Source organism: Haliotis rufescens, unplaced genomic scaffold (assembly GCF_023055435.1).
Source record: "Haliotis rufescens isolate VD_foot unplaced genomic scaffold, xgHalRufe1.0.p SCAF_8, whole genome shotgun sequence".
Lineage (NCBI taxonomy): Eukaryota > Metazoa > Mollusca > Gastropoda > Lepetellida > Haliotidae > Haliotis > Haliotis rufescens.
Window position 1 is genome coordinate 50512313 of NW_025964372.1, and position 23176 is coordinate 50535488.

Genomic DNA, 23176 nt, shown 5'->3' on the forward strand with positions numbered 1-23176 from the left:
ATAGCCCACGTTACCTTTTATTCACTATTCATTTAGGCTATTTAAAAGCTTCCGGTTTGCAATTGTAACTCAAAATGGCGGACGTGCTAAGTCTTCTTCGACAATACAACATACAGAAAAAGGAGATCATTGAAAAGGATGACCAGATTATTTTTGGAGAATTTGCATGGCCAAAGAATGTCAAAACAAATTATACAGTTTGGGGGTAAGTAAAAACTAATCCTATGTCCATTTGTAGTAGGTGAAATATGTTTCGTTTTCGCCAAACTTGCATAAACGTGGTTTGAAAATAAACAAACGCCGAAAAACATGTAAAAGTCCAAAATTGTAGCAGATAGTGTCAGTAAATGTCTACCCACTAAAGTATGTAGTGACTTTTCTGAGTGTCATGGATTCCCTATATTCTTAATCATGTTGAAAGACCTGTCATGTTCATTCGAACCATCACTTTTAGCCTTCAACTAAAACATTCAAGAGTCGTAGTTGGCATATTCTGATATTTAGTAGACCTTGGTAATCTAAAATCTAACTTTCCCAGTCGAACATACTGGGAACAAGTACAGACACAGTGCCCACAGTTAGTGGTGTTCCAATTAAATGTTAATCTAACAGACTATTGGGCCTAATTAGTCGTAGTTTTGTTTCCGAGGAAGGTTTCATTCACTTCATCTCACATGTCTGCGACCCTAGCGACAAGTCAAATTCTGCCAGGTCTAGTAAGCTCAACTGATTTAAGTCCATGTAATACCTCAAAGATCTACTCAAAATGATGTTAAGGTCCAAGTTTGTGTCAGCAGGCTGAAGAGGCTTTGTTACAGACAGTTTACTAAATAATACTTTGAGAAAATGTGAAAAGGGCGACACCAGTGTCTTTTTATATAGTAAAATAAGGTACTGATGCTAGTATTTGTGTTTGTTTCGTTTGATATAATTTCTGAACTTAACATTGAAAACAGCGAAATGACACTAACCAATTAATTTCTATGATCCATTGGTTGGGATGATCCAGTCGTCAATTATGATTATTTTGCAACCAGTTCACATCTCTACTCACACTGTTTACAGCAGTCCATTGGCAACTCAATTATTTCAATGAAATAACCTTGCCAGTTAATCATGTTAATTGGAGATCAGTATTAATAGTTCTTTGAAAGGCTAAAAGGCTCAGTATTAATAGTTTTTCACTTAACTGGGTACATAAATGATTTACCATGCTACTTTTGTCACCAGAGTATGTAATAATGTACCTGGGTACGTACAGCAACACATGTATCAGTACCAGCATTGCCATTGTAATCAGTGTAATCCATTGTGTCTACACATGGTCTACACGATATAAAAAAAAGCTTTTGTTTTTTTACAAAAAAGATAATGCTAAAATGTCCATGAGTATCATATAATGCCACAAATGAACTGAGTGCAAGGTATTGGTATCATTGAGGGTAGTCATTGCAGCATATTATTCTCACCCTTGTCGTTTCTGAATTACAGTACCGGGAAGGATGGTATCACAAAGGAGTATTACACTCTGGACTCCATCCTGTTCCTCCTGAAGAATGTCCACCTGCAGCATCCCTTGTATGTCAGAGAAGCTGTGGTAAGCAACATCGTGTAGCATTATCTAAATGTTCATCCAGGGCCCTGTTAAAAAAACCATTGGTTGCAAGTACCTGAACGTACGAAATGCAACACATTGCCTGATTCACAAATGTTTGTTATCTGCACTGCGGGGCTCGCAGTAACCACTAGGCTGACATCCCGTGGCTGGTGAAATTTTGTCTTGCTAATTGTCTTTGAAAACTGCTAGCCCGAATGGCTAGTTGAAATCCTGACCATTACAACTCTACAGCTGTTTACTCAGATCATTTGGCTTACTTTTTGCAAAGATGTATTATAGTCTATATAAAGTATACAAGTATGTCTTAGTTTGATTTTCATTTGTAAAATATCTCATGTCTAGTAACTGCGTCCCATAGTAGAGACAAGCATTCTTATAGGATGATATGAATCCCCCTCATCATACACCCAATCGGCAGTAGTGTTTCACCTCTTATCCTCACCCTCATCATACACCCAATCGGCAGTAGTGTTTCACCACTTATCCTCACCCTCATCATACACCCAATCGGCAGTAGTGTTTAGCCACTTATCCTCACCCTCATCATATACCCAATCGGCAGTAGTGTTTCACCACTTATCCTCACCCTCATCATACACCCAATCGGCAGTAGTGTTTCACCTCTTATCCTCACCCTCATCATACACCCAATCGGCAGTAGTGTTTCACCACTTATCCTCACCCTCATCATACACCCAATCGGCAGTAGTGTTTCACCACTTATCCTCACCCTCATCATACACCCAATCGGCAGTAGTGTTTAGCCACTTATCCTCACCCTCATCATATACCCAATCGGCAGTAGTGTTTCACCTCTTATCCTCACCCTCATCATACACCCAATCGGCAGTAGTGTTTCACCTCTTATCCTCACCCTCATCATATACCCAATCGGCAGTAGTGTTTCACCTCTTATCCTCACCCTCATCATATACCCAATCGGCAGTAGTGTTTCACCACTTATCCTCACCCTCATCATACACCCAATCGGCAGTAGTGTTTCACCTCTTATCCTCACCCTCATCATACACCCAATCGGCAGTAGTGTTTCACCACTTATCCTCACCCTCATCATACACCCAATCGGCAGTAGTGTTTCACCACTTATCCTCACCCTCATCATACACCCAATCGGCAGTAGTGTTTCACCACTTATCCTCACCCTCATCATACACCCAATCGGCAGTAGTGTTTCACCTCTTATCCTCACCCTCATCATACACCCAATCGGCAGTAGTGTTTCACCACTTATCCTCACCCTCATCATACACCCAATCGGCAGTAGTGTTTCACCACTTATCCTCACCCTCATCATATACCCAATCGGCAGTAGTGTTTAGCCACTTATCCTCACCCTCATCATACACCCAATCGGCAGTAGTGTTTCACCACTTATCCTCACCCTCATCATACACCCAATCGGCAGTAGTGTTTCACCACTTATCCTCACCCTCATCATACACCCAATCGGCAGTAGTGTTTCACCTCTTATCCTCACCCTCATCATACACCCAATCGGCAGTAGTGTTTCACCACTTATCCTCACCCTCATCATACACCCAATCGGCAGTAGTGTTTCACCACTTATCCTCACCCTCATCATATACCCAATCGGCAGTAGTGTTTAGCCACTTATCCTCACCCTCATCATACACCCAATCGGCAGTAGTGTTTCACCACTTATCCTCACCCTCATCATACACCCAATCGGCAGTAGTGTTTCACCACTTATCCTCACCCTCATCATACACCCAATCGGCAGTAGTGTTTCACCTCTTATCCTCACCCTCATCATACACCCAATCGGCAGTAGTGTTTCACCACTTATCCTCACCCTCATCATACACCCAATCGGCAGTAGTGTTTCACCACTTATCCTCACCCTCATCATATACCCAATCGGCAGTAGTGTTTAGCCACTTATCCTCACCCTCATCATACACCCAATCGGCAGTAGTGTTTCACCACTTATCCTCACCCTCATCATACACCCAATCGGCAGTAGTGTTTCACCACTTATCCTCACCCTCATCATACACCCAATCGGCAGTAGTGTTTCACCTCTTATCCTCACCCTCATCATACACCCAATCGGCAGTAGTGTTTCACCACTTATCCTCACCCTCATCATACACCCAATCGGCAGTAGTGTTTCACCTCTTATCCTTCCGGTAATCCAAAATAAGCATGTTCCTATCTTCCCGAGTGAGCTTTGGAGTTTTGGTGACTGTCATTTGGTGAGGAAAAGGGGATGTGTACGATTTGGTTTCAGGTTCATGTTGGGTTGCAAAAACTTTTAACTGGAAGCGATTATACTGCACGAAAAATCTGATGGGTACAATAAGCTGTCTTCCATCTCCTGTATTCTTTAAATACATGCATGTTATACCAAAATAGTCAATGAACTTATCTTTACAGAGAGGGCTAGTAAGCCAGTCGGGGGCTGTTGAGTTAATATTTGACTCTCGTTTACCCAAGGAATGTTATAATGTTCCGGTTGTACGATGAACAAGGCCCCGGAAATTGGGTATTAGAACTGATCAGCAAATGAAAACACCAAAACTGTAGATTTCAACTTCCATGACATGGTATGCAGGCCTCATAGTTGCGGCTAAAACGGTTGCATTGTGACCTAAATTTGAGTTTGTCTACTGTCTAAAAATCAGAGGTAGCCAAATGACTACCTTGAAAAATATCTTGTGGCGACTAAGCTTTTGACATTAAGACACTTAGGGTCTTTTTAATTCTGATGGGTTCCATCAGGGTCAGAAATTGGCACTAGTCCTATAGTTCTTGCCCTTTAAGGTATCCTAAGGACGAGTAAAATCTGCCCTTTTTTAAGGATTTGCTATCTGTTATCATTGTAAGGACTAGTGGGCTAAAAACTGTTAGTTTCTATAGCTGGTTCCCGTGTTGTATGATATTTACTTGACCTAATACAGACCTATCATGACAATTTATCAGGGACTTTGTTTGTCTATAAGAGAAGAAGTTTAATGTGATTCATGCATGCATCAATGAATTGATCTTACGAAGTAGTGATCGTGGTTATGGCAGTGTTCAGCATGATTAGATTGTCTTTCCTTCGAATAAAAGTGCTACTTGAAAATATTGACAGCTAACCATTGCTACTTGACACTATTTAGGTTTTCATTACGTGCAGGAATTATGCAAATTTTAGTGTTCTGGTGACCATGGTAACCCAACAAACTCATTTCACTGAAACCCTGAAATTTGTGTCCATTATGTTTAGCTAGAGCTGCTGAGCTTCCAGGAAACCCATTTAGCTTTGAGGCATTTTACCTGCACAAATTTCCACCTCACTCTTCCAGGCTCACAGTGTTCATGTCGTCCGACGTCCAGACAGGAAGGATCTCCTGGCATACCTCAATGGAGAAACTACGGCATCAGCTAGTATTGACAAAAGTGCTCCGTTGGAAATATCTCAACGACCGACACAAGGTAAGGGAAATATATTGGTAGATCATATCCTCTCTTTCTGTAGTTTCGTTTGCTGTAATGAGATCACTTTGGAGAATTGTAGGGTAGAAAATATTAAAGTAGACACAATGTATGGATAACAACTTCTTTAATACTGTAAAGGCCACATTTCGGTATAGATCCTTATACCGTTGTCAAGCAAGGTCCTTGTCGCTTGAAAGAACATCTGTCTAGTTTTAACTCTGGTTGCTGTGTTATAGTCTAAGCTTTATCTCTTCTAGGAGGGCGGTGGGGTAGCCTAGTGGTTAAAGCGTTTGCTCTTCACGCCGCAAGCCCGGGTTCACAATGTGTGAAGCCCATTTCTGGTGTCCCCTGCCGTGATATTCCTGGAATATTGCTAAAAGCGGCGTAAAACCATATTCACTCAGTCTTCCAGGAATATTTTCAAAAGAACTGTGACAGTGTATTTGTGTGTTTCAGTCAAGCGAACAGCAGATGATACGAGTGATGATCCTGAGAAACGGAAGAAAGCGAGACTGGAGGTGAGCTGTCTTCCTTTGTGTGCCCTGGCGATAGATTAGGCCCAAACATATTTTTGTTGTTTACAATTTTATTTTGACAATGTTTGGTTAACAAATTAGCGTCTGTCAAAATAGGTACAAATTTGTGGAGGGCAATTTCTTGTAAATTTGATTTGTCCTGAAATTGTTGGGTTGGTCAGTTTAGTGGGGAATAATATATGCTGTTACTTGTGAAGTATGTTTTATGTGCTTACTGTAACATGAAGATGTATGTTCTTCTGAGCAGGTTTGACCGCCTCCGTGGTCTAGTGGTAGAGCGTCCGCCCGGAGAGTGGAAGGTCCGGAGTTCGATCCCCGGCCGCGTCATACCAAAAGACGTTAAAAGATGGTACTTGTTGTTTCCCTGTCTGGCGCTCGGCATTAAGGGGCTAAAACAAGGACTGGTCGGCTCGGAGTCAGTATACTGTGTCTGAATGGGGTATTCATGTTCAACTGCGGCATGGTATCTCAGTGAGCTAGCACTATAAATCGGCATCATTCCGGACTAGTACAAGCAGCCACACACACACGTGCATGCACGTTGCTATATAAGTGCAATAATCTTGGACGCGACGTAAACCCAATTTCACTTCACCTCACCTCTGAGCAGGTTTCTTCATGCAAGGTTTGCAGGCACTGGAGACTACATACAATGTGTTTGATCAATTAGTATTTCATAATGTTATAGTTACATTTGATGTATTTATGGTTGTGAATTCAACAATGATGGAGTGAGCTGGCAAATTAATCCTGTTTTAATCCAGGGACTTTTTACCTTTGGGTTATGAAAAGGACCTCTAGACTTTTAATGCTTAATTTGAACACATCAAATGTCTCTTAATAGCATTAGTTCTGTTTGTTTATTGTTTAACGCCACACTCAGCAATAATCCAGCTATATGATGGCGGCCTCTAAATAACTGAGGCTGGACCAGACAATTCAGTGATTGACATCATGAACATCAATCTACATAATTGGGATACAATGAAATGCATCATTAAAGTCAGAGAGCCTGACCACCTGATCCTGTTAGTTGCCTCTTACGACAATCCTAGGTTGCTGAAGCCCAATTCTAACCAGTATCTTCATGGGTCGCATGAATTCTGATTACAATTCAGTCAAAAAATTGGTTTCCTTCAGGAAGAACAAGTTCAGCAAGCCAAGAAGAACTGGATCACAAAGATTGATGGGCCGAGAGACACGTCTGTGCTGCCAACTCGACTCGGGTAGGAGGGCTGTTTTAGAATAATGTTTACTGATTAAAACTCATTCTACTCTGTCGGGATTATGGGTTGAGTATATCGCCTCTTCTTGTCTTGCTGTGATTTATCTAGATTTGCTCAACTGCAGCAGCAGATGTCAGTAAAAATTTTGAAACTGAGAATTAAGTAGTTTCCTCTCACACTTGTCTTGGTTCAAAGCATGAATTACTGTCAGGGGTCACTTGTGACCAAGTGCATTGAGGTGCCATTATTTTCCTGCCAAGTTATGTCCCTTGGCTATGCCAGGATCCAGTGAGTTCATTTTGCATATTAGTCATTAATATTGTTCTTGGTCCTTTTAGCACCATTCTTGTGCTCATGCGTTTTACCAAACTGATAAACGAATACAACCTGCACAACTTCCGATAGCTGACTTTCTGTATGTTACTGAAATACTGTTCAAAGCAGCATTAAACCCAACTTTCTCCCTGCCCTGAATCCCAGTTGGACAGTGCCTCGTCATGCCCCTATCTTGTACATGTAAAGACTTGGTTGTTGCTAGTGTCTGTACTGTGTGATGTCCTCCCCAGCACATCCTCTCTCCACGAGGCCATGCCCCTGGAGAAGATTGCTGCCATCAAAGCCAAACGTTTGGCCATTAAGAGAACCAAGATCAAAGGAGATGACGACATCCAGGTCGGGGCACTGGAACAGAGGAGTTTCGTGGACGCCGAGGTGGACGTGACGCGGGACATCGTCAACAGGGAAAGGCTGTGGAGGACCAGAACCACTATCCTGCAGAGTGCTGGCAAGGTGGGCAGTTACACAGCATGCAGTCAGTCAGCATGCAGTCAGTCAGCATGCATGCACTTTGTAGTCAAGCATGCACTATGTAGTCAAGCATGCACAGAGACCGATCCAGGATTTTTAAAAAGGGGGCGTATCCCCTGTTAGCATGCATGCAGTTCATCATGCATACAGTTGGTAACATACATGCTTTTTTAGTCATGGTGTATGGGGGTCATGCATGCTGTTGGTAACAATGCATGCATGTTGTCAGTCATGACATATGGGGTTGGCATGCATACAATTTCCATCATGCTTGCAGCTGGTAATAATGCATGCATATATATATAGTCATGGTGTTAACTATATAAAGTTTGTTGGTAACAATGCATACAGTTTCCATCATGCTTGCAGCCGGTAACAATGCATGCATATAGCATGTATAGTTAGTAACAATGCATGCATATATTTCGTAACAATACATGCTTATATGTAGTTGTGGTGTTAACATACATTCTGTTGGTGACAATACATTTGGTCATGCATGCAGCTGGTAACAATGCATGCACATATTTAGTCATGTATGGGGTCATAATACCATTTGGCATACAATTTGTTTGTGTACAGCTAGTGATAATGCTTGCATATAGTGAGTCATGGTGTATGGGGTTGGCATACATGCAGTTGGTCTTTATGCATGCAGATGGCATGGTTACAATACACAAGAGGAGTCTGTTACACTGGATCAGTTGTTTATGAGGCATGCAGGCAGTTTTGTCACGCTTTATTCAATTAGATGGTCAGTGAGTTACTTACTTAGGTGTTGATGAAATGCTTTCAGATGAGATATTGATCGTCTAGTGTTTAAGTACCGAGAAATTGGGGTTAAACCCATCCTAGTGTGTCTGAGTTTGTATGAGAGTGACATAGTTCGTAGTTCACATCAACTGTTACCAACAGTTTGTAAACATTTCATTTACTTGAAAATTTGGACACATATCAGCCTTAAAAAACATAATTTTCTGTTCAAAGCAAATGCTCACAAATCTTTATTCCTATTCAAAACTTTCAGTTGATACACTGAAATATGTTTTTATTTCAGCATTTTGCCAAGAACATCTTCAGCATTCTCCAATCTATCAAGGCTCGGGAAGAAGGGTCACAGAGGCAGCAGAGCAACACAGTCGTACAACACACACCAGCAGTGGTAAGTTTGTTTGCTTGTTTGTTTGTTGTTTAACGCTGCACTAAGCAATATTATAGCTGTATTACGGCTGTCTGTAAATAATCAAGTGTGCACCAGACAATCCAGTGATTGACGTCCTGAGCATCGATCCACGCAATTGGGATACGATAACATGCATCAACCAAGTCAGTGAGACCTGAGTGAATCAATTTTGTAACATTATTTTATGAGGGACAGATAGTCTGTCTTTTTGTCTTTAGAAACTGTAGAAATATGCATGTTTTGTAATCTCAATGAAAACTATGGAACATTTGGGGTTAAATAACCAATCATCATGAAGCAAATATAAAGAGACTAAACTATAATTTCATCTGTGATGCATGATGGGTAATAGTTTAACATAGGCCTACAATAACCATAGCGCAAGTGCACCCGAATCGTTGCTGAAGAAACTTGGGCCAAAGTCATTTGATATGATTTTTCGGACCAACTTCAGTGATACTTGTTGATGCAAAAGTCAGTCAAGTACTGGAAATATTGCCACTTTTTAAAATTCTGAATTAACAATTTGATTGGACGGGATGACTTTAGAGTTGTGTCATTGACCGATGGTGACCAGGGTATTTATCATACTAGTGGGCAGCCTTAGAAGAAGTTGACACTGCCTGTTGTAAGAGGCAGTAAACAGGATCGGGTGGTCAGGCTTGCTGACTTGGTTAATGCATGTCATCGATCCCAATTGCGTGCATCGATGCTCATGATATTAATCACTGGATTGTCTGGTCCAGACTTGATTATTTATACAGACCGCTGTCATAAAGTTGGAATGTTGCTGAGTGCAGCGTTAAACAAAAAACAACAACTTAGAAGTTCTTTTTTTAAGACTAATCCAAAGGACTAATGTGAACCTTGTTTCACTAAACCTCCGAATTTGTAGCTAGTCCTGCTTGAACGAGACAAAAATCTTTACTATGTTTTCAATATCTGTCTGTTTTATCAGAAAACAAATATCTGTAGCAAAATTGAAGCATTTAGAACTGGTTCAGAGTTATAGCCCTCAAATGCTACTTTTCAACAAGGACTACCTTCATTGGATTTTTTGTTTTTGTCACTATTTAGTTGTCTCGAGCTAGCAGACTAGCGTGAATTTCGAAGGCTTGTGAGATATGGGAAAAAATGTCGGAAGATCTTTCTTGCTTTCTTTCACAGTGGCATCAGTGGAATAGAGGGAAAGCTTAACAAATATATCAAATTGTCAGTTTTTGAAGTAAAACATGAAAGTGAAGGGGTTATGTCATAAACCGTGATGTTCAACATTGAAGAGGAGGTCCTCAGGTCACTGTAGCAGCAACCCTCAAGGGTCTCAGGACACTCCTTAGTCTCCAACACTCATAGGTGTACCTGATTGTACTGACTAATACAAAATGTGCTTCTAGTTATTCCGTCTCTGGTTTTGTTCTCAGGAGGCAGCTAAGCCTGTTCCAACAACCGGCTACAGCAGATACGATCAGGAGAGATTCAGACCTAAAGATGGTAAGTTCTGTTTCGGGTGACTCTTTGCAATGCCTCCCGCTTGGATTGGGACGATATGTCTTTTAAACGACGGGGGCTGTTGGGTAGTGTAGTGGTTAAAGCGTTCGCTTGTCACGTCGAAGACCCGGGTTCGATTCCTTACATGGGTACAGTGTGTGAAGCCCATTTCTGGTGTCCCTAGCCTTGATGTTTTTGGAATAATCCTAAAAGGACTGTAAAACCATGCTCGCTCACTTTTAAACGGCAGGAAGATACTTCAGCTGACTGTGTGAGTTGCATCCCTTGGGTTTGGATCCTATGTTTGTGTTTCACTTTGATTATGGTGCTTTGCTTGTGTGTTTACTGAAATACTGTTCATTTAACAAAACTCAATCTCCTCTCTCCTTGAAGAACACACACATGGTTTACCTGATAGAATATGAATACTACTCAAAAAAAGTTACTGAACAGCTAATTATTTCATGTAATTATTGTTAATCTTTTCATGCCATGTGATGACAGATAAGCTATGGTAATATGAAAGAATCAGATGTTCTTTACACTTCTTTTTAGTAATACATACTGACACACTTTGAAAACACATTTTCAAATCTTTGTAATATTTGGCAAAATGACCACAAAAATTAAATTAGGGTGTTCTGGGCATTTAGGCATGAGATAATCAAACACAAAACTGTCGTCTAAAGGGTTCAAATTTCACTGTGTCTTGAGATATACTGCCAAGATCATTTGTGGTCGTTTATTTCGAGTTAACTTTTCAGTGTGTTTCAGTATGCATGTCATTCTCACTTGGAGTGAAAATATCTGAGATGTCTTTCTGATTGGAGCTTTTTTTAACTTGCTTTCTTTCAGAAACGGAGGGTTTCAAGATTGACACAATGAGAACCTTCCATGGACTGACACTGAAGTCAGTGACAGAGGGGGCATCTTCAAGGAAAACACACACTCCGCAACCAGCACCACAACCCCAGCCAATGTCTCGACCCATCTCACAGGCACGACCACCACCCAATCAGAAGAAAGGTTGGTTGTTAGACAAAGACATCGGGTTTGATGGTCGATGATAGTTAGATTGATATCAGTTATTCCTGCTACATTGCTAGATCTACCCCATGTCTCCTGTAATGATATACCTGCCGGTACACTGTATATAATTAGTGTCCTCAGTTTTCATATACTTTCTCCCGCTGTGACGTTTCGTTAAATTGTTAGTCAAATGCTTTTGGGTGAAATTTTGATATATTAATGTTTTAAGGTTGAGACTGTTGAACTGTTTAATCTGTAGACACATGGCAGTGTACGTGTGATATATATTATGGTAATTATTTCCTGTTGTTGAATACGCTGTGTATCTACCAGGTTCCCGTACACCAATCATCATCATCCCTGCAGCAGCAACCTCCATCATCACAATGCTTAACGCTAAAGATGTCTTGCAAGATCTTCGGTGAGTCGGATCAGCATCATCAATGAATGTTGGAAAGTTAATGTTTTCATGTACCTGGGGCAAGGATGCTGTTTCCCTTAGTACAGGGGAATCGTGCAGGGGACCAGTATTGGGCACTTGCAGAACCAGAGTTGGGTCTGGGCTGTGTTTTCCCCCTTCTTAGCTCACCTGACTAAAAGTCATGTTCTGGTCTGGCATAAACATCTTCTCCTTGGACCTTTGATGGTGACCATTTCTTAACCATTTCTGTTCAAAATGTCATGAAGTTTTCTAACATGCTTTTTAATCAAGGTTCTCACGTAACTTGATGCACATCGGGGTAAAACCTGTTTTGTTACTAATTAATCTTGATTATTGAGCAAATCATCTTGACTGGGCGCTGCCATTTTGTTTAAAGCAAATGCAAGTGATATGAGAGATGGAATCTGATTGGTCTATAGGAGGAACATAGAAGGGACATAACTAGAAATAGCCACTGGTGGCGCTACAATCGAGCCCAGAAATTCCAGCCTACTTTTACAGTCAGTTAACGCCCTTGCCTCGGGAAGATGATTAATGTGTAATAGTGGACTGGACTTAAATAATGAAGTAGTATATTCAGATGTATACTACTCAAAATAAGTTAAAGAACGCCCAATTTGTTTTTATGACGGTCGTTAATCAGTTGGCCAAGTGTGGGTGTTGTTGAACTTGTTTTTAGTAGTATGTGAATGGAGTTGTTCTGACAAGAAAAGTCTGTAAGTCTGAACAAGTCTGTTTGACAGCAAACTTGACTCTTTCTTGTTGTATTGCAAACTTCGATCATTGCCTTGAACAGCCCTTACAGTTTTATGATTGGTGGCTTAAGTGTTTATGAACTCTAGCATGTAAAAACAACATCCCGTATGTTGCCAGGTTTATCAGCACAGAGCAGAAAAAATCCCAGGGAGCCAAGCGAGACAATGAAGTGCTCATCCAGAGACGGAAGGAAGGCGGTCTGACAGTGCCCTACAGGATCATTGACAACCCACTCAAACTCTCCCCCGATGACTGGTAAGTTACACTGCCCTACAGCATCAACAGCTAACACTGCCCTGCCGCATCAACAGCTAACACTGCCCTACAGGATCATTGACAATCCACTGAATCAGATTTTTACCCCCAATATGCCTTGAAAGGGTATTTGGTTTGGAGTCCAAGACAGTCCTGACTAAGATGTTTTTACACAAAGAGTACTATGTGTTCATACAGTATGCTTCTGTTAACCTCTACTACTGCTATGTATACGGTGTACCTCTGTTTCAGGGATCGTGTCGTGGCCGTGTTTGTTCAGGGTCCAGCCTGGCAGTTCAAGGGATGGCCGTGGAACGGAAACCCTGTGGAAATATTCTCAAAAAGTGAGTCTGTTGTTTGTATCTATGGACCATGATCGACACTTCTTGAAATCTGTGATTTCACAGCAATAGTTTGATGAATTGTTTGATAGGCTTTACTTAGAAGTTGACGGATGACAAAGTACAGAATATATATAGTAGGTGGAGGATTAACAGTAGAGGTACTGTCAATCCTCCACCCACTATATGTATTCTGTACAATGTTCCTCATTCAGTCTTGCTTGACAACGGTATGAGGATCTATACCGAAACATCGCCTTTACAGTATTAAAGAAGTTGTTATCCATAAAATTGTGTCTAGTTTGATGTTGATGTTACAAAAAGAAAGGGGTAAGGTATTTACTATCATGACTACAGGGTGGTGATTAGGCATTAGGGTAGCCTCATGGTTACAGCATTTGCTCGCCAGGCCGAAGACCTCGGTTCAATTCCTCACATGGGTACAAAGTGTGAAGTTCATTTCTGGTGTCCCCTGCCCTGAAATTGCTGGAATATTGTTAAAAGCGACGTAAAAACATACTCACTCACTCAACTTGTGACCAACCCTGTGGAGATTCCAGGTTAGAATAGGTCCCCAGTACGATGCTTGTTAGAGGTGACTATAGTATAATGGATCAAGGGCTCGGTGACTCTGTTGATTGTGTGTTAGAGCTGATAAGATCAATCACTGCTCTGTGAACTCAATAACTTACAGGCTGCCATTGTCATCATATAGCTGGAATATTGATGAGTGTTGCATTAATAGAGGTGAAACGATTTTTATGATCATCTTTTATTTTTGTCAGTCAAAAATCGCAAAATGTGTTGTTATTAATTTTACTACTAACAAACAAGTGTCTTCAGCTAGCTTTTCCTTTCGAACCTGCTCTGAAATATTGGTGGTAAAGACATTTCTTCACGATTTGACGTAAATGGGTATATCGCGATACGTAGCGTATCGTGATACGTATTACATTCTGACCTTGCTGTATCGCTTCACCCCAAGGCATTAAGTAACAAACATAACAAAACAAACAGAAAAACTTACCCCTATTGATGACTGTTTCTGTCTTCAGTCAAGGCCTATCATCTGAAGTGGTCTGAGCTGCCCCTGGACAACAATGTGGCAAAGTGGAACGTACATGTTATTAGTCTCGACCGAAACAAGCGCCATCTTGACCGTGCAAACTTACAGCAGTTCTGGGAGCGCCTGGACAAGTAAGTGTGACCTACTGAAAGACTTACAGGGAAGAATCCCGTGGGGACCACGGATCTGAAAAGATCCTGTCCATCCCCATCCTCGATTATCCAGGGTGCTTATTCCTTTCCATCATGTCAAATACCCAGGACCCAATTGTCTCTGGACCCATGAAGATCTGGGGTAGAATAGGTCTTCAGCAACCCATGCTTGCTGTAAAAGGTGACTATGCCTGTCGTAAGAGGCTAACAGGATTGGGTGGTCGGGTTCGCTGACTTGGTTGATGCATGTCATCGTATCCCATTTTCATGGATCGATGCTCATGATGTCAATCCCTGGATTGTCTGGTCCAGATATGATTATTTACAGACCACCATCATATAGCTGGAGTATTGCAGAGTGCAGCGTTAAATAACAAACACACATTTGTCTTTGAATGACACAATGCTTATCACAGATGTCTACTCAACATTCCCTGGTCTTTCATGGTTGGCACAAGTGTCAGTATCGCTGGTACCGGACTCTACTTTTGTGTGTTCTGCAGTGCAATAGGGCTTCCCAACAATACTCAGGAAAACTTCATTTTCAACTTTAAATTTAAAACAGTATTCTGACTCCGCTAAATATATGGGATATATGGATTTGGAGGATTTGACCTCAGTTCCTGTCACTTGCTTCGACCACAGTTCAGTGTGTCGTAGGTCTCTCAAACAACTCTTGGGGAATCTGTTTAAGTAAGATATCGCTAAACATTCTGGTGTAAGTAACGGAGACCAATAGCCCTGCATTGTTGTGACAGGGTAGGAATGAGCTCAAGTCTTGATGTATCATCTTGCAAGATCATCATCTTTTCGGATACCCCATGGAGATTCTGGTTTAGAATTGGTCTCCAGCAGCCAATGCTGGTTATAGGAGCTAACTCAGAGGATCAAGTGCTCAGACTCGGTGACTTGGTCGATGGTGTGACAACATACCCTGATGGTGTGGATCGTTGCTCACAATATCAATCACTGAATTGTCTGGTCCGAACTCTATTATTTACAGGCTGCTGTCATATAGCTGGAATATTGCTGAATGGGGCCTCAAGGGACAAACATAACACTTACCTCTATTTGCAATTGCAATAATTTGTGGAGGTAGAAATTTACATCGGTTACATGTTTTCATGATCTCCGATAGGGGCTGCATTTGAGTCCAAATTACGAAAAATTCTAATGCCAAATATATAAAATAATCGTTAGATATGATGTATAGAATATCACAGAAGATAATCCAAGCAAAATATTTTGTTAAAAAGGGTGAATTTTTATGGAAAGCTTGGATTATGATGCACAGAAAAAAAATTCCAGCTGCCAAGATGGCGCGAAAAAGAGAGAGTGATGAGTTAATGGGCTTGGTCACATGGTTCCGGTGCGCATGCGCAGAGTGAGGGTGCGTTTGGGTGAGCTGTTTTCTCTGTTCTTTGGGAACAGCACAGGACGTTTCCACTACCTATTCGGAAGAGAGAAAGATAAGCAATAAGTATGAGTCAGGATAAGTATGAATGATATTTTTACTCTAAAAAATACATTTTTGAGAGCATTTGATGATATGCTGTGAATCCCATCACTATCTATCATTTCAGATACCTGATCAAGAACAAAGCCCACTTGCGATTCTAATCACCAGGATCTCTAACCTCATCATGACCTACTTCATGTGCCAATGTTGTCTGTGAAGGAACAGATTCACCTGCAGTGAATGCAACATCACATGAATGCAGCATCAAATGAACGCAGCAATACTGCAGCATGTTGTGACCCTCACATTTCAACATGAGGGGAAACAGAAAACTTTCATCTGCCATTTGCTATGCAGAGTGGCCTCCCTTGATCATGTCAGAACCTGCTCATCATAGTTCCAAATCCCATGTCCATCCCGATGTTGATGCTTGCTTTGTCAGCATCGCGTCGTGCTTGTGGATTTTACCATCATCTAAGACCTGCATCACTTTGGACTTTGCCCACAAGAAGCTGACACTCTATGATGTAACAGATATAGTATTCAGTAGGCTTCGCCCAACAGGACAAAGAACAAACTGTCAGAGAAGATTCACAGCAGAGGCATTTAGTTTGATACCATCAGTATTGTCATCCATGCCACAGCCAATATGTTTCAGGGTTCAGATTAAGCTTACGTATCACACAGATGACTACAGGAAGACGTTTTTTACAGCATCCTCAATTATCCAGTGTGTTACATCTCCAATGTATTACGATAAATATGCTGGACCCATCAGCTTCCTTAGCTTCATTTTGACCTGAACGGCACATGGTTCATTGGTTGCTAATGGTGACTTCACAACCAAACAGCTGTATGTAATCACAGGTGATGTAGTGTATCCTACCCTTTAAGTATGGATGATGGGCGCCAGGGTATTGATTGTAATAGAGTGGCAGTATAGTACACAAGACAGTCAAGGATGCCCTTTCATGTGCACAAGTGTGTTGAGTATGTTTATCTTTATGTAACATTAGGAAAGTAAAAAAAATTAAATCCTTGGATTTCATGAGAACTTGTGAATTTTTCTTCACCAAACTAATCTTCAGGAGAGATTCAATCACTTTTGCTATTTTTCAAAACAAAACAAGAAAGATATTTTTTATTAGTGTCTTTTTTAGTCATGTTTATGTTAGATGCCATGATAAAGCTACATTGGCGATTGTGTTCTTTTATCAATGCTTACTTTGTATTAGCCATAATGCTATGGAGAGTACTTATCTGGATGATCTCCTGGAACCTGGACTGGTATGTGTGTTGTTACCATGGAGATGATCAATTCTGACTGTGGAATGGTTGGGCCATACTGGTAATTGTGTTGTCACCATGGAGATGAACATTGATCCCTATAGTGATTGTGTTCTCCCCATGGAGATGAACGTGTATCACTATGGTGATTGTGTTGTCACCATGGAGATGAACATTTCTTACTATGGTGATTGTGTTGTCACCATGGAGATGAACATTTCTTACTATGGTGATTGTGTTGTCAACATGGAGATGAACATTTATCACTATGGTAATTGTGTTGTCACCATGGAGATTAACATTTATCACTCTGATGATTGTGTCGTCACCATGGAGATTATCACTGTGGATTGGTTGGCCATGATGCTTACTATTATGTAAAGTACCTGGTATCATTCATATCCCTTTTTTTTGATTGCCCAAGTCAATGCTTGTGTTCAGTGTTTGTCATTGTTTATAATGTAAATAGTACATTTATGTAAAGATTTGGAAGAGAGTAGTAGAATTTATTCTGTGTACAAAGTGTCTTGTTCATAATTCCTCATCACAATCATCTGTAGACTTAATGGTATTGGCTTCCTCCATGTTATCCCATCCAACGCACAGTCCTACTGACTAGCATGATGACAAGCATGATGACAAGCAACCATGTCACCACGTCACCACGTCACCACACCAAGGCATCAGGTCAGTCAGTATCAGGTGATCATCCTCAGCATCATTTCATCAAGTTCAGGGGCAGTCGGGTAGCCCAGTGGTTAAAGCGTTCGCTCGTCACGCTGAAGACCCGGGTTTGATTCCCCACATGGGTACAATGTGTGAAGCCCATTTCTGGTGTCCCCCCCCCGCCGTGATATTGTTGGAATATTGCTAAAAGCGGCATAAAACTATACTCACTCACTCATCAAGTTCATCTTTGTTTTTTCAACGCCTATGCATCGTTTTGATAATTGCATGGTCATCATTTGAATCCAGTCTTGGTAATATACTGTTCAGTCCCTTCCAACAGGTTCAGAATTAAGACTGTTGTGTGATTATTTTTATTCTCACAGTCAAAATTTCATTGATTTCAGACAAATATTCAGCAATTGGAGATTGAGTTATTATTATTTTTTGTGATGAACACACCAAAGTCATTCTGCTTATTTCTCCTGGGGCAAGACAGGTGCTGCTATTCTCTGTCCAGGTTTGTGTCTGATGTGAAACCCAAATTCACCCTTATTATGTATCTGGGTTTGTGAGCTTCGTACCCATGGGTTTTGCCAAAGTGGTAAACGTCTTAAGACCTGCATCACTTTGCACCTTCCAATGTCAAGAGGGGCGGTCAGGTAGCCCAGTGGTTTAAGCGTTCGCTCGTCACGCCGAAGACCCAGGTTCGATTCCCGACATGGGTACAATGTGTGAAGCCCATTTCTGGTGTCCCCCGCCGTGATATTGCTGGAATATTGCTAAAAGCGGCGTAAAACCATACTCACTCACTCACTCACTCCAATGTCAAGACGGCACACCTTGATATGACTGAAATACTGTTCACAGTCTCCTGGTTGACAGTCATGGACATGGCTAGAGAGATTTCTGCTGGTCCACTGGAGAACCATTTTCCTCTTAATTCAGATGCATTGGCACTCACCATATTGTTACATAATACTTGTGTATATAGATATGTACATAGTGTGTATTTCACCTCAATCATGTGAAAGATGTTTTTGTAATACCATAGGAAAAGATCCTATGACCTCAATACCAGTGCTCTGTTTGCTGTTCCATATTTGATAGAACAGTTGGCCCTTTTACAATGATACGTTGATATCAAACCCTGTACAGAACAAAAAACATGCAATAAATATGCATTTCAAACTGGAATTTGTTTTGTTTCATTATCCACGGTGAAGGGACATGTGATGATTGTTGCCATGGTTGTGAAACCCGTCGGTCATCCAGGGTGGAAGAGGTCCCTAGCAACCTGTGCTGGTCATAAGAGACATAACATGGATTGTTATCCCTAATATCAGTCACTGGATTGTGTGGTCCAGACTCTTTTATTCACAGGCCGCCATCATATGACTTGATTGTTGCCGTTTGTGGCAGTAAACAACAAACATACACAAACATGATTATTCTTGCCTTTGTTATAAAGGAATTGTGTGATATGTTGCCTTTGTTGTAAAGGAACTGTGTGATATGTTGCCTTTGTTGTGAAGGAACTGTGCGATATGTTGCCTTTGTTGTGAAGGAACTGTGCGATATGTTGCCTTTGTTGTGAAGGAACTGTGTGATATGTTGCCTTTGTTGTGAAGGAACTGTGTGATATGTTGCCTTTGTTGTGAAGGAACTGTGTGATATGCTGTCTTTGTTTTGAAGGAACTGTGTGATGTGTTGCCTTTGTTGTGAAGGAACTGTGTGATATGTTGCCTTTGTTGTAAAGGAACTGTGTGATGTGTTGCCTTTGTTGTGAAGGAACTGTGTGATATGTTGCCTTTGTTGTGAAGGAATTGTGTGATATGTTGCCTTTGTTGTGAAGGAACTGTGTGATATGTTGCCTTTGTTGTAAAGGAACTGTGTGATGTGTTGCCTTTGTTTTGAAGGAACTGTGTGATATGTTGCCTTTGTTGTGAAGGAATTGTGTGATATGTTGCCTTTGTTGTAAAGGAATTGTGTGATATGTTGCCTTTGTTGTGAAGGAACTGTGTGATATGTTGCCTTTGTTGTAAAGGAACTGTGTGATGTGTTGCCTTTGTTGTAAAGGAACTGTGTGATGTGTTGCCTTTGTTGTGAAGGAACTGTGTGATATGTTGCCTTTGTTGTGAAGGAACTGGGTGATGTGTTGTCTTTGTTGTGAAGGAACTGTGTGATATGTTGCCTTTGTTTTGAAGGAACTGTGTGATATGTTGCCTTTGTTGCGAAGGAACTGTGTGACATGTTGCCTTTGTTGTGAAGGAACTGTGTGACATGTTTCCTTTGTTGTAAAGGAACTGTGTGATGTGTTGTCTTTGTTGTGAAGGAACTGTGTGATATGTTGCCTTTGTTGTGAAGGAACTGTGTGATATGTTGCCTTTGTTTTGAAGGAACTGTGTGATATGTTGCCTTTGTTTTGAAGGAACTGTGTGATATGTTGCCTTTGTTTTGAAGGAACTGTGTGATATGTTGCCTTTGTTGTGATGGAACTGGGTGATGTGTTGTCTTTGTTGTGAAGGAACTGTGTGATATGTTGCCTTTGTTGTGAAGGAACTGTGCGATATGTTGCCTTTGTTGTGAAGGAACTGTGTGATATGTTGCCTTTGTTGTGATGGAACTGGGTGATGTGTTGTCTTTGTTGTGAAGGAACTGTGTGATATGTTGCCTTTGTTGTGAAGGAACTGTGTGATATGTTGCCTTTGTTGTGAAGGAACTGGGTGACATGTTGTCTTTGTTGTGAAGGAACTGTGTGATATGTTGCCTTTGTTGTGAAGGAACTGTGTGATGTGTTGCCTTTGTTGTGAAGGAACTGTGTGATGTGTTGCCTTTGTTGTGAAGGAATTGTGTGATATGTTGCCTTTGTTGTGAAGGAATTGTGTGATATGTTGCCTTTGTTGTGAAGGAACTGTGTGATGTGTTGCCTTTGTTGTGAAGGAACTGTGTGATATGTTGCCTTTGTTGTGAAGGAACTGTGTGATGTGTTGCCTTTGTTGTGAAGGAACTGTGTGATGTGTTGCCTTTGTTGTGAAGGAATTGTGTGATATGTTGCCTTTGTTGTGAAGGAATTGTGTGATATGTTGCCTTTGTTGTGAAGGAACTGTGTGATGTGTTGCCTTTGTTGTGAAGGAACTGTGTGATATGTTGCCTTTGTTGTGAAGGAACTGTGTGATGTGTTGCCTTTGTTGTGAAGGAATTGTGTGATATGTTGCCTTTGTTGTGAAGGAATTGTGTGATATGTTGCCTTTGTTGTGAAGGAACTGTGTGATATGTTGCCTTTGTTGTGAAGGAACTGTGTGATATGTTGCCTTTGTTGTGAAGGAACTGTGTGATATGCTGCCTTTGTTGTGAAGGAACTGTGTGATATGTTGCCTTTGTTGTGAAGGAACTGTGTGATATGTTGCCTTTGTTGTGAAGGAACTGGGTGATGTGTTGTCTTTGTTGTGAAGGAACTGTGTGATGTGTTGTCTTTGTTGTGAAGGAACTGGGTGATGTGTTGTCTTTGTTGTGAAGGAACTGTGTGATATGTTGCCTTTGTTTTGAAGGAACTGTGTGATATGTTGCCTTTGTTGTGAAGGAACTGTGTGATATGTTGCCTTTGTTGTGAAGGAACTGTGTGATATGTTGCCTTTGTTGTGAAGGAACTGTGTGATATGTTGCCTTTGTTGTGAAGGAACTGTGTGATGTGTTGCCTTTGTTGTGAAGGAACTGTGTGATATGTTGCCTTTGTTGTGAAGGAACTGTGTGATATGTTGCCTTTGTTGTGAAGGAACTGTGTGATATGTTGCCTTTGTTGTGAAGGAACTGTGTGATATGTTGCCTTTGTTGTGAAGGAACTGTGTGATATGCTGCCTTTGTTGTGAAGGAACTGTGTGATATGTTGCCTTTGTTGTGAAGGAACTGTGTGATATGTTGCCTTTGTTGTGAAGGAACTGGGTGATGTGTTGTCTTTGTTGTGAAGGAACTGTGTGATGTGTTGTCTTTGTTGTGAAGGAACTGGGTGATGTGTTGTCTTTGTTGTGAAGGAACTGTGTGATATGTTGCCTTTGTTTTGAAGGAACTGTGTGATATGTTGCCTTTGTTGTGAAGGAACTGTGTGATATGTTGCCTTTGTTGTGAAGGAACTGTGTGATATGTTGCCTTTGTTGTGAAGGAACTGTGTGATATGTTGCCTTTGTTGTGAAGGAACTGTGTGATGTGTTGCCTTTGTTGTGAAGGAACTGTGTGATATGTTGCCTTTGTTGTGAAGGAACTGTGTGATATGTTGCCTTTGTTGTGAAGGAACTGTGTGATATGTTGCCTTTGTTGTGAAGGAACTGTGTGATGTGTTGCCTTTGTTGTAAAGGAACTGTGTGATATGTTGCCTTTGTTGCAAAGGAACTGTGTGACATGTTGCCTTTGTTGTGAAGGAACTGTGTGACATGTTTCCTTTGTTGTAAAGGAACTGTGTGATGTGTTGCCTTTGTTTTGAAGGAATTGTGTGATATGTTGCCTTTGTTGTGAAGGAATTGTGTGATATGTTGCCTTTGTTGTAAAGGAACTGTGTGATATGTTGCCTTTGTTGTAAAGGAACTGTGTGATATGTTGCCTTTGTTGTAAAGGAATTGTGTGATGTGTTGTCTTTGTTGTGAAGGAATTGTGTGATGTGTTGTCTTTGTTGTGAAGGAACTGTGTGATGTGTTGTCTTCATTGTGAAGGAACTGTGTGATGTGTTGCCTTGTTGTGAAGTTAAAGGATGATTTTTTCCATTGTTGTGAAAACTTGGTGATGACTGTTGCAATTCTTCTGAAGACTAGGTGATGACTGTTTCCATTGTTCCTAAGACAGTGGGTGATGATTGTTGCCATTGTTCTGAAGTCAGTGGGTGATGATTGTTGCCATTGTTCTGAAGACAGTGGGTGAAGATTGTTGTCATTGTTCAGAAGACAGTGGATGATGATTGTTGCCATTGCTCTGAAGACAGTGGGTGATGATTGTTGCCATTGCTCTGAAGACATTGGGTGATGATTGTTGCCATTGCTCTGAAGACAGAGGATGATGATTGTTGCCATTGCTCTGAAGACAGTGGGTGATGATTTGCCATTTTTCTGAAGACATTGGGTGATGATTGTTGCCATTGTTCTGAAGACAGTGGGTGATGATTGTTGCCATTGCTCTGAAGACAGTGGATGATGATTGTTGCCATTGCTCTGAAGACAGTGGATGATGATTGTTGCCATTGCTCTGAAGACATTGGGTGATGATTGTTGCCATTGCTCTGAAGACAGAGGGTGATGATTGTTGCCATTGCTCTGAAGACAGTGGGTGATGATTGTTGCCATTGTTCTGAAGACAGTGGGTGATGATTGTTGCCATTGCTCTGAAGACAGTGGATGATGATTGTTGCCATTGCTC

The 23176-nt window shown here is 41.1% G+C and overlaps 1 protein-coding gene across 1 annotated transcript; it reads left to right on the plus strand.

Annotated features, from left to right (window-relative positions):
• Positions 1-34: 34 nt before the first annotated feature.
• Positions 35-18970, plus strand: LOC124152402 (parafibromin-like). The gene is made up of 14 exons (XM_046525327.2): positions 35-205; positions 1492-1597; positions 4951-5080; positions 5540-5601; positions 6760-6845; positions 7412-7634; positions 8710-8814; positions 10257-10326; positions 11179-11349; positions 11686-11773; positions 12668-12805; positions 13058-13149; positions 14202-14343; positions 15948-18970. Exons 1-14 carry the CDS (start codon positions 75-77, stop codon positions 15982-15984), a joined length of 1581 nt encoding a protein of 526 aa, XP_046381283.1. The 5' UTR covers positions 35-74; the 3' UTR covers positions 15985-18970.
• The last annotated feature ends 4206 nt before the right edge of the window (positions 18971-23176 follow it).